The sequence below is a fragment of the Gopherus evgoodei genome, chromosome 1 (genome assembly GCF_007399415.2).
Source record: "Gopherus evgoodei ecotype Sinaloan lineage chromosome 1, rGopEvg1_v1.p, whole genome shotgun sequence".
Classification (NCBI taxonomy): Eukaryota; Metazoa; Chordata; order Testudines; family Testudinidae; genus Gopherus; species Gopherus evgoodei.
In genome coordinates, this window is record NC_044322.1 from 199,229,447 (window position 1) to 199,241,913 (window position 12,467).

A 12,467-nucleotide genomic window follows, 5' to 3' on the forward strand; every position below is an offset into this window, starting at 1 on the left:
GCAAGCTGCTTAACCTCTGTCTCCATTTCGTAAAGTGGATATTGTACATACTTCAAAGGGGTGAGGTGGGAATTTAATAAGTGTTGGTAAAGTGCTTTCACATGATCCAGTGAAAGGAGCTCTAGAATTCCATTATATTGTTTACAGAGTGACTACCAAATTCACCCAGAGAAAGCACCAACCCTTACATCCAGCTAGACTCTTGTTTAAAGCCCTTTAATTTGAGTCATGTTGTAAGAGAGTGTTGGGTTTACATTTACAGTTCCGATTATAGCTTGGTAGTAATGTTTCATGGGTCCAGTCTCATGGCTGGTAGAGGTGTCGTGTTACTCAATCCGAGTAGCCAATCAATGTGAAAATGCCATGCCTTTGAGCTCTGGAGAGGCCATATACTGGCCATTTCACCAGTTGACATCTAAATTGTCATCTTTAGGTTTCAGGCTTAACCCGTTTGGATGAACAAGGCCATTCACACCTCTGCATTGCTGTTCTAAGTCTGTCTGCCAGTTCTCAAAGTTAACATTGCACGAGTTTTAATACTTGATTAGTGTTTCAATCTTTATGTACAATTTAATGAAAGCTAAGATTCAGGAGCACAAGTCTGCAGCAAGTGTTTGCGCTGTGTCCATCAGTTCAGACTTCAAACTCCTGGCCGGGTGGGCGAGTAGACCTTTCTGAACTTGTAAAGCAGTACACTCCTGTGATACTGTATAAGTAACAATAGCCGAGTAACATTTCTGTCCATTTTTCAGGTATTTTCAAATGGCCATCTAGGAAATGAAGAATATGATGTCCCTCCTCGACTTTCTCCCCCTCTCACAGCTGCCTCCATCCTCCCTAGTATTAAGTAAGTTATCTTTATCTGGTGTTCTATTATAAAAGAAATGCATTAATTACATAGACAATCACACTGATTCTGAACCTCTGTAAAAAAAAAAAAAAAAAAAAAAGAATTAACTAAGTTCTCCTGGTGGATGTATTTCCCATGGGCATTTTCAAAGGTAAATTGTGTTGACTAAATGGGAGCAATTGTAATGCTAATTTAACATGTCACATACATTTTATAGTAAAATAGGATGAATTCTGGCAGGCGTTGTGTATAGGCTCCTGGCAGTGGGAGTGCAGAATGGAAGTTAGTCGTTCCTGTTTCAGTTCCCCTCCTAAGCCCACAGAGAAGCTACTGAAAGTCATTCATTAGAGGAGTTGTAGGACAAGGTCTAGAGGTAAAGAGCATGGGGTGTGTGTGTGTGCGTGCGATTCCCCAACCCAGCAATTGTGTTTATATTTTCTGTGCTCATTCCTGCATCTAATGCTTTACCTGGGGTGGCTGGCCAGACGATGATCCCACAGTATGGCCATTGTTGCAGAGTACAGTATAGGCACCCATTTAGTTGGGATCAACAGATGTCACTTTCCTCGCACTAGCCAGAATGTGGCCTGATGAATTTTGTCGTTTCAAGATGTAGGCTACTCTTGAGCTTTGAGTTGTATGATTTGTTATTTGATGCCAAGATGTTCTCGGCAACAAGTGAATCTTCTGATTGAGCTGTGATTTCCCCCAGGATTTTCTACAGAAGCAATAGATTCTACAGCACTCCAAACCTTCTTTTGTAAATGAGTTGTACTCTATGGATATTTTTTCTTTATAGATCATATTATCCTAATATACTTGGCCCCTGTGATGGGTTGCACCCCTTAGGAAGAGGGAAGGATAGCTCAGTGGTTTGAGCATTGGCCTGCTAAACCCAGGGTTGTGAGTTCAGTCCTTGAGGAGGCCATTTAGGGATCTGGGGCAAAATCAGTACTTGGTCCTGCTAGTGAAGGCAGGGGGCTGGACTCAATGACCTTTTGGGGTCCCTCCCAGTTCCATGAGATAGGTATATATCCATATATTATTATTTTAAGTCACCTGATGTACTGAGATACCACTGAGTCTACCTGTTCTCCCAGCCTGGGCCTCCTTTTACCTGTCTTGCTGAGCCAGGCTCTTAAAACCTCCTCTAACACGCACACAGGCAGGTCCACACCCAGTTGCAGATCAGCTCTGAAAAGACTCAGTTTAAGGGACTTGCACCAGCATTTAGATGTGCACCTCCTTTGAAGTACAGGCCGAAAGATATATTATAGTTGCCTCTTCCCTCAGTGTGGAAGAGGGTATGCACAATTTCTTGCCCCCTTCCAGTTAGAAATCATATAAACTGGGTTATATTATAATCCAGAAATAAATGTATTAACTATAAATATGTATTTTAATTAGTTAAGGTAGTCGCAGACAGAGCAAAGCAGATTACTAAGAAAATAAAACAGGCCATGCAAACTGATCTTAATACACTAAAGAAACCGTTTACATGTAAATTCTCACCCTAAATGTGGTTTTAATAACCTTCTTCACAGGCCAGATGCCCTTCCAGCTTGGGCCCATTGCTTTCCCCAGTTGTTTCCAGCAATCATCTTGGGTGGGGTAGCAGGGGAGAACTGATGATCTGGATTACCTCACTCCTCACCCTTAAATAGGATTTGCATAAGGCAAGAGTCCTTTGTCTCCCTAGTTTGACCCCCCTCCCTCCCCTTCCCTTAACAGTGGAAAGTTACAAAAAGTCCCTGGTAATGTTTTAAAATCGGGTGACAAGACCATTTGACTCTGTAGGGCCCTTGTAGCCATTCTTCACAGGCTGACCCACAGGTTCACAGGAAGACTAAGCTCTTCTACAGTCTATTGTTCTTGTTGATTGGCCATCTGCCCTGTCTGGCTTTTCCGGTTTCATACCCAAAGTAGCATAGTTGAAATACAGATACATAGTCATATTCCTAATTTAAGATACAGAAATGATTCTTGCATACAAATAGGATAATCACATTCAGTAAATCATAACATTTCCAATGATATCTCATATGACCCATCTTGCATAAAGTATATCTGTTATATCATATTAATATCATGACACATCACAGCCCACATACACTATGTAGTTCTTCCTTCAGCACCGAAATAGCGTAGCTGAAGTTGTGCAATAAAATAATCACATCTGTCAACATGGCACCTATTGAAACAAAAAGAATTGTAACAGTAGAATGTGACATTACAAAGATTTCAAAAGACTTGGCAAACCCAATTTGCTCTTATATTTAGACACAGCAGGAAGAGAACAGCATTAAGGGTGAATGTAGCTCAGAATGTCATTATTCTGCCACTCGTTACCAAATCATAAAGGTTATAATAAAGCTGCAACTGACAGGAGACACTTTCATTATAACTAAGGCTACATTTTAGTCATGGATATTTTTACTAAAAGTCATGAACAGGTGACACACTGCCTCCACCTGGGAACTGTGGCCAATGGGAGCTGCAGGGGTGGTACCTGCAGGCGGAAGCAGTGCACAGAGCTGCCTGGCCATGCCTTTGTCTAGGAGCTGAGGGAGGGAAATGTTGCAGTTTCTGGGGAGTCCCCCGAGGTAAGCACCATCCAGAGCCTTCACTCTGTCCTTGTCATGGTACAATTCCCCACTCTGAACCTTAGCGTCCAAAAGATGGGGTACCAGCATGAATTCCTCTAAGCTCAATTACCAGCTTAGAACCTGTAGCGCTGCCACCAACCAGGAATTCCAGTGCCTGGTGCACTCTGGTCCCCCCAAAACCTTGCCCAGGGACCCCCAAGACCCAGACCCTCTGGATCTTAACACAAGGAAAGTAAACCCTTTTCCTCACCGTTGCCTCTCCCAGACATCCCCTCCCTGGGTTACCCTGGAAGATCACTGTGTGATTCAAACTCCTTGAATCACAGAACAGAGAGGACAATTCACCTTCCCCCCTCCTTCTCTTTCCCCCTCCCAGACTCTTCCTGAGAGAAAGTAATCCTGGCACAGAGAGAAATCAGCCCCTTTCTCCCCACCAATTCCCTGGTGAATCCAGACCCAGTCCCCTGAGGTTTCACCAGAATAAAAAAACAATCAGGTTCTTAAACAAGAAAAGCTTTTAGTTAAAGAAAGAAAAACCAGTAAAAATTATCTTTGTAAATTAAAAAAAAATGGAATAGGTACAGGGTCTTTCAGCTATAGACACTGGGAACACCCTCCCAGCCTAAGTATACAAGTACAAATTAAAATCTTTTCAGCAAAATACCAATTTGAACTCCTTCCAGCCAAATACACATTTGAACTTCTTCCAACCAAATACACATTTGCAAATAAGGAAAACAAACATAAGTCTAACTCGCTTTATCTGCCTAGTACTCACTAGTCTGAACTTATAAGAGCCTGTGTTGGAGAGATTGGAGAGAAACCTGGTTGCACATCTGATCCCTCTGAGCCCCCAGAGTGAACACAACCAAAACTAACAGCACAGCACAAAAACTTCCCTCCCTCAAGATTTGAAAGTATTCCCTGATTGGTCCTCTGGTCAGGTGACAGCCAGGCTCACTGTTCTTGTTAACCCTTTCCGACAAATAGATATGAAGCACTTCTGTTCTATTAACTCTTACTTATCTGTTTATGACAGTCCTGTACCCCAACTCCTGTCCTCTCCCACACCCAAACTCCTGTTGCTGCTGCTTGGGGGGTGGGGGGTCGCGGTGGCCTGAGACTTGCCCCAGCAGCAGCCAGTGCAGCTGACCAGGGGTTGCCTGAGCTGCTCAGGCAGCCACCGGACCAGGTGCATGGTTGCTGCAGAAGTCACAGAATCTGTGATTTCTTGTGACCTCTGTGACAAACTTGCAGCTTTAATTATAACACATTTCATTTGGTCACAACTTTCTAGAAAACGTCACCCTTTGAGTTGAAATTGTTTGTATTTATTCCCAAGTTCAAAGGTGAATATATTTTGGACAAATAACTCTAGCCATTTTAGTTTGAGCTTTGAGTTTGAGTATAAGAAAGAGAGGAAAGCTTGCTTTTAGCTAGATATCTCCAGTATTGAAACTGGACATCTGTATATTGAAATAAATGCAGGCATATATAGTCCAATTTAATTTCAAATAAACACAATATAGTACATGCATATATTTAAAGGTTGATTCCTATAGACTGTGTGAGAGAGAATATTGGGTAGTGACCACTTCAGAGGTAGTTAAAAAATTGAAATTTTTGTTGCATGAGGAAACTGTGATATTTCAGCATTTATTTCATACTGAACAGAGTTCATCAATGACTAAATTTGGAAATGTCAAAATGCTTAGTTTTGGCTTAGTTTGACATCTGCTGAAATTGTCACTGGTGCCTCAGGGCCCCATTCTCTTCTATGGTCTGGGCTCCCTGGCCGTACCACATCTCCCATAATGCACCACCGCCACATGACTTCCATTGTGCACCACGCAGGCAGCCAGAAATGGGATTGTGGTGTATCATGGGAGTTGTTGTCCCACCAGGGAGGTCTGATGGACAGAGGTGAATGGGAGCATGAGCGTTGGCACTACAGCTCCCCAGAGACACTGCCGCAGCTCAGGCAGACAAAAATTAGTGTTGAATTGATGCAAATTAAATGAGTCAATTTGGTTTGACAAACAGAAACATTTCAGTTTAGGTTAATCTGACCAGAAACTCTATTGTTTTCCTTTTGCAGAAATATTTTCCACCAAAAAAAAATTGATGGAAAATAGACCACCAGCTCTAGTTTATTTCATGATTGATGACTCACTTTTTTTTGTTTTATGTAATAAAATTTGGATATCCACACAACCACTATAATGTGCTGCATGGTATTGGTGTTAAGGCAGAAAAATTATCACTGTGCATAATAGCAAATACTACATATGTCCCATTTTAAATTGACCCAATAAAGATCTTACTTTGTCAAGCTTGGTCTAGATTATTATATGAAACCAGGTTGACATTGTGTTGCACTTTTTAAAACTAATCAGCTTAATGAAACGCAGACCATATTTGCACCAAACAAAAATTGCTTTCGTAGCATATAACATGGATAATGTTGAGCCTGATGTAACTGAAATGCTTGAGACTATTTTTCAGATTTTTTTTTCGCTCTAAAATTTGAGAGCTGTTAGCCCTCATGAATATGTCAGGACTGTTTTCTGTTTGGTCAAAGATATTCTGTCTTCCCATAGCTGTTCTGCTGCGATCCGACCATAAATCTACCCATCTTTCCTATTCTCAGGCCTCTGTTTAGCCATGGCTGGCAGCGAGGTCACATTATACAGAAACTTGCTGGGGTTTTCTGTTGTTTTCACAAAAGTAATTCCAGCGTCTGGACTACAGACACTAAGATCCTTTCCTTTATTATTTTCTGTTCCCAGTTAGAAACCAGATCTTGCAAAGTCATGGACTAGGTTTTTTAATGTTACTGTTCTTGGAGCCTGATCTCATTTACACTAAGTCCCCTTTTCCACTGCAAATGTAAATGAGAATCAGGCTCAATGTGTGCCACCTGAAGTATCAGACAGCAAACTAAATTTACATAGAAATTAAGGAAATATTTGAAAATATTTTTACCAAGTATTAAATATCATTAAGATAAAATCACCACTGCTATTCGTTGTGAGAGAGAACCGTTTTAAAAATTGATTGGATTTTTTAAAACCGTCTAGTAGTAATGAAAAATATTGGGGGGCACAAAATGAACAAGTTAAGGCTCTTTGAAAAACTTGTGAATAATTGTCTTAAAAACAGATTAAAATAAACACTTCAGACCAAAATGCCATGATTAATTCATTAAAGAAAAACGTGATTAAAATAAGCAGCTCAATATAGCTGTCATATGTAGCATTTTAATTAGTAGATCCTGGTAGTGCTTTACAAAGGAGGTCAGTATCATTGTCCCCATTTTATAGATGGGGAAACAGAGGCACAGAGGAGCGACATGCGTTGCCCATGGTCATCCAGCAGACCTGTGGCAGAGCCAGGAATAGGAGCCAGGCCTCCTTAGATCCAGTTCAGTGCTTCGTCCACTAAGTCGCACTATCTCTCTTCTGAAATTTCACATTTTTGTATATTACTCATCCATTTGTACCTTTCTACAACTTAGGGAAGATATTCCTATGTCTCACTTTCCCTGCCTCTGCCATATTTGAATACAGTAGTCTTAAGTATTCTAAAAAAAGTACAGAAAAACTTTTGAAAGAACCTTAACAACAATGTTTTGCTGTTGCAAAAATTGTCAATAGTTGCAGAAGGGTTTATATTTTTCCTTGTCCGTTATTTTTTTTAATTTTTTTTTAACTAAATGTGCTGTATCATTTGGGCTGCTGTTAACTTTATGATTTCTACGTGTCCTGCTAATTCATCTTCATCTTAGGCCCTTGATCTTCCTGCAGAATCTCAAGTTTTGTCTAATACCCTTTGAACATGCTGAGTTGACTTTATATCGCAAAAGAACATTCCCCTCATAATTAAGTAAAATGCATACCCCACTGGTAGCACCTTCACGAAGCACATGGCTTGCATTAATTTGTATTTTCCACTCTGTGACTGAATTTCTGACCTAAAGTGCAAAAATAATTATGTTGGTATTGGACTGTTCAAAACTCCATATTATTGTATGGATCACTAATGAACTGCATCATTTTTATGTCTCAGTGTTCCTTGTTAAGTGGAATTTAGAGTGAACTTTTCTACCCTTTCCTATGACTTGCATACTCTCAAATCTGCTTTTTCTGTTTTGCAATTTCAATTAATGGGCTAGTTTGCATTGAAGAAAGTTATGAAAGTAATTTTTCAAATCATGCATACAATAACGCGTCTTTGCTCAAAAAGCTGTCCTATTTCTAGCAAAATCATGCTTGCGTTACTTATGTGAGTAAGTCATTTTTGCTTTTTTGCTAATATGTGGTTTTTATCACAGCAGGTTTTTCTCTGTGAGAAGAGGCTTGCAATGTAAATAATTTTGAACAGTCAGTGTGTTCAGAGTTCGTCCGGTAAAACTGAGATGGCCTCAGAATGACTTGACAACTAGTGACAAAAACCTATTTTGATTTAATAGCTTTCTCTGATTTGCTTTTGGCCATCAATACTCTTCATGAAAAAGAGAGTGACAGCTGGCTTCTTTTCAAACAACCAGAAAATATTGACACACCATTGATAAGGATTTGACTCAACCTTTCAAATGACAAACATTGCCAAATGGGGGTGGGAGGAGGGGTCGGACTAAAGATTACTTCAGTGGGTTTTGTTGTTTAATCCTTTGCTTCTCTTTACCTCTAAACAAATCCTTCCAGAACTTTCAAAGTAGTAGTAATCTTAACAAAATGTAAATATCAAAATAAATTTTAGAAATAACCTTTCAAATATAGGCACTACGTACTTCATATCCATCATATAATGGACTGTACATCTGATATAAGCAGTTTTGTAATTAAATCTCTGAACAATGTCTAGAACTACACCTGAAGGAAGCAATCAAAGCCTCTCCTAAAGTGTCAAATAAATATATTTTGGATAACTTCAAATAAGTCAGTAGTAGATATCCATATTATAAAATCCAGCTCTGAGCACAAGAATCTGTTTGTGAAACACAAAATAATTTTTATATAACAATTAAAAATTCCATAGAAATATCTCCCTGCTTTGGTTCTGTATTCCTATCTCATTAGAATAGCATTAGGCTAATAGAATAATGAAGGCTTAGTAACAGTCAGTTTTTTTTTTCAAGAATAGCCTTCTGTTCTTTCTATAGTATTCTCGGTTAATTTATAGTACCTGGTATATATACCAGAAGTCCAATATGTTTTCATAAAACAAAGAATAGCAAACTATTTCTGTACTGTTCAGCATTGGACATCTTTTTTTCAAACTATGGTGTTGCAAGAGTTTTTGACTTAGAGTGGTTTTAAAGGTTAACAAATATAAAATAGTCTTCAGAGGAACTTGGGCTTCAAGGTAGCAGTACCTACTGATCTACAAATCTGAGAGAAGTCCGCTTGTGCAGATCTTTGAACTTCCTCTGTATGGATTCTGACCTATCCTCATCCTTCTGTTATATTTTTCCATTCCTTATGTGGTGAGCGCAGGGCAGTGACACAAAGATCTTTTCAATTTTAACTAGGAATATGAAATCAAAGATCGGAAAAAGCCATTTTAGCCTGAACTGCTATGTTTAAAAAAGGCCTTTTGCTCCCTCTACAGAAGGTGGTTGAAAACTACAGTACAGAAGCTATAGAGCTTAGTTCCATAAATCTTATTCTGTTTTTCAGTAGAGATCTGCCCTCAGTTACTGTGTTCACAAAATAAATTGGATTCCTGCCATTCACAGCTTGTTTTTTATAGTCAAAAGTGTATTAATGATTGCAGGAAAGAATATCTGAGAACTAGGAAGCTCCAGACTTCGAATATATTTAGCAAATGCAGCACATACATCACTCTAGTGCAGCAGTCGTTTTGCTTTCTCTCTGCTTTTGCAGGCTCATGACCTGCTAGATCTATAGTGGCCACACTTACCCTTTTAAAGTAGCATCTGGAGTTTGGTAGTCATGTGGCACTACGTAGTATAAATGTGCACTTTCCATCAAGTAGAAGTGCACTATGTGCCAGATGCTTCAATACTTTTTGTTTGTTTTTGGTGGAGATTGAGTTTGGGTTTTTTTTGGTGAAAACAGGAAGACTGGCATGGCTTGATAGGGGGTTCAGTTCAGCTCTGTTCCCATAACAAAATCAGCTGGGCCAGAGGACTAGAAATGAAGCCCACTCCCCTTTCAAATGTAAGTCTGTCTGACTCTCAGCTCTCCTGCAGTACCCCATTAAACATATGTGCCTTGCAGTGTGGCTTTAATGTCAATAGATTTGAGATTTTATAGACTGTGTAGTGATACAGTGCATAGAAATGGTCAGGAACATACGTACATTTGTTCTAGGTCTCTTAAATCAATTGTGCACCTTTTCAGAATGAGCAGTACACCCATTATTGACTGCATGATATTTCATAAGCTGATATCCAGATTATTTTAAGGCAGTTCACTCCTTACTATTATGATTCAATTAGTTTAAGACTCAAGCATTGTCCATGACAGTTTCATTTAATGTTGGAAGTAAATGATAACCATAGTAAAGCTTTAACATTTCCTACTCGGGATGTTTTGTGAATTTCTTTTATTAGATGTGTAATGTAATCATTATAAACATAGGTTTACAGTAAGGAGCAGAGACCCAAAAAAACTGTTGTTCTCTAGAGATAGAACGTGTCTAGTCATCACTCACGAAGAAGAATAGCAGCCTTATTTGTAAAGATTTTCTCTTTCCATAGTCTCACTTCCCATGTGTTGCTGCTAGCCGAGGAATTACATTTTGTGTATACTCAGTTTTTGAGTAGAGTACTTTTTTCTGTTTTTGTATTTTTAAAGCCAGTCGGATACTTGTTACCAAGGCCAGGTAGAAGGACATGGGACTGACTATATGGAAGGAAACCCCTTTCCCAAGCTATGTATTAGTAATATTTAACTGCTCTTGCAACCTCCAGCACTGCAATAGTGATTGCTTTGTTTGTGTTTATCCCTCTTCCTTTAGCAGGGGACTTGCTGGATTTGTGTGACTACTGACTCACTGCCAGTGTTCTGCTATTCCTGCCCGATCCAGTCCCATCCACATGAGTGTAAAAAGGAGATTCCATTGGGCTGAGCTTTGCCAAGTACAAGCAGTGTGAACTCCCCAGAAAGTACTTCTGTGCTTCTCCTCCACAATTCATCAAGACTTCATTGAGTTTGCTGAGGTCGGGGCCCTCTGCATCAGAATAGGGGGGTGAAAGATGAAAGGGACAAGGTCCTAGAAGTGCCTGTATTTTTATTGTTAACTCCAGTGTAGCATGCGTTCAGTCTGATCAGAAAAAGCAGATCTCTTTATTGCTTCAGTAGCGAGTGAGGCCTGAATCAAAACCTGAATTCTGGGGAAGTTTGGATCTGCAGCCAGATCTTGTAAGTCAGGCCACACACCAGCACTGATTTCCAACTGGTAGCTCCTCAACTACAAATGACATCTTCATAGACATACTAGAATGCACCACATCCTAGTAACAATGAAGGCAGTTGTCTGGAAGATAAAATGACAATTCAAAACTAAATCTGAAAAACACAGACAAACATGTGACGGGCAGTGACATTGCTAGAATCAGACTTCACAAAACTGGTGGCATACTGTGAATGTCAGCTCTCTTGTTGAGCCCTTCAAAATACTGTTGCCTTACTGTAACCTTCATTTAGCTTCTTTGATAAATATAATCAGGTTAAGCTTCTTACATGGATGTTTTCTGTTCTAAATCTATTTAATTCTGCACATCTCTATGCAACTCCATTTGATGACAAAGTAGCTCTCTGGCTGTCCAAGGTTTACCGCCTGCTCCGCTGGGCAGTTTAAGAATGGTAATATGAGGAGGGAAAAACAATCTCATAATTTTGTTTAGTCTAACAGGATCTCTCTCTGTGTTACAGTTATTATAAACTGGTGACATTTATGATAAATTGTTTTCTTTAGTGTTGGATGAAGCATGGTTCTTCAACAGTTAAACTGACGCTGGGCACGGGTTTCTTTCACCCTCTCTTAGATGTGTCGTTCCTGTAACAAATTCCCTTGCTGAGAAATCGAGGGATCATGTAGAAGATGATGATGAGTACAAGATTCCTTCATCCCATCCTGTATCCCTGAGCTCCCAACCACCTCACTGTCATAACATAAAACCTCATATTAGGTAAGGTAGTTTACAGCATTGCACTGCTTTGGAGAGGAGAATAAAATCATTTTAGAATGAACTTTTGACAGGTTTTGACAGGTTTTCTAAAATCTAGTTGGTTATAATCATGGTGAAGCTGCTTGCCTTCTGAATATCTAATCTTTTCATGCTTGGGTTATTCATGCCCTTTTATTCCCCTGGTGGAGTTGAAGGAGAATAGAAGCCATAAAACTCTGTGGTTCAGCATAGTTGTATCTCTGTGGTTCAGAATTTAAGTAACAAAATGCAGAACGCAGTTGAATCAATACACGGCGACTATCAAAATACAGCAGTACTTCCCACTGTTTCGCACTCCCCTTGTCTCCTATGTACCAGTATTATAGCAACTTCTTTAAATTTTTAGAATCCATTTCACAGAAGACCTTCCTGTGTGTTTCACAGGGAGAAAACATTTTTCATTCAGACTTAATATCTCTCTTGCACTTTAAATATACCTTAAAATAATATCCCCGAACACTCACAGTCTCTGAACCATTAATGGGTTGTGGCAAGTAGATTGGAGTCTAGAGAAATTGCAGATGAAGGCTGTGTGGCTCTTGATGAACCTCTTGGTCCCTAACTCATACGGCTAATCTGAGTATGCGGAATGAAGATAATAATCAGGAGAGAGGCTGAAATATCAGAAGGGACCAATTACTAGTAGTCTTATAGGTCAAAAGTACTATCTTAAAATCAGTTATTGATCTACTAAGTTCTGACTCTTCTGCAGCCTAAAATTCATTGATACGTTCAGACTTTTTTTCTTTCAGAATGTGATGTCATTGCAATAAAACTCAACTTTCTCCTCATTCCAGACTTGACCAGTTAA

The 12,467-nt window shown here is 39.4% G+C and overlaps 1 protein-coding gene across 1 annotated transcript in view; it reads left to right on the forward strand.

Moving 5' to 3' along the window:
* Positions 1 to 12,467, forward strand: part of CBLB (Cbl proto-oncogene B) — a 212,297-nt gene that overhangs the window by 177,618 nt on the left and 22,212 nt on the right. Inside the window, 2 exon segments of the mRNA XM_030582314.1 lie at positions 753 to 847; positions 11,474 to 11,617. Of these exon segments, the coding sequence (XP_030438174.1) occupies positions 753 to 847; positions 11,474 to 11,617 (239 nt within the window).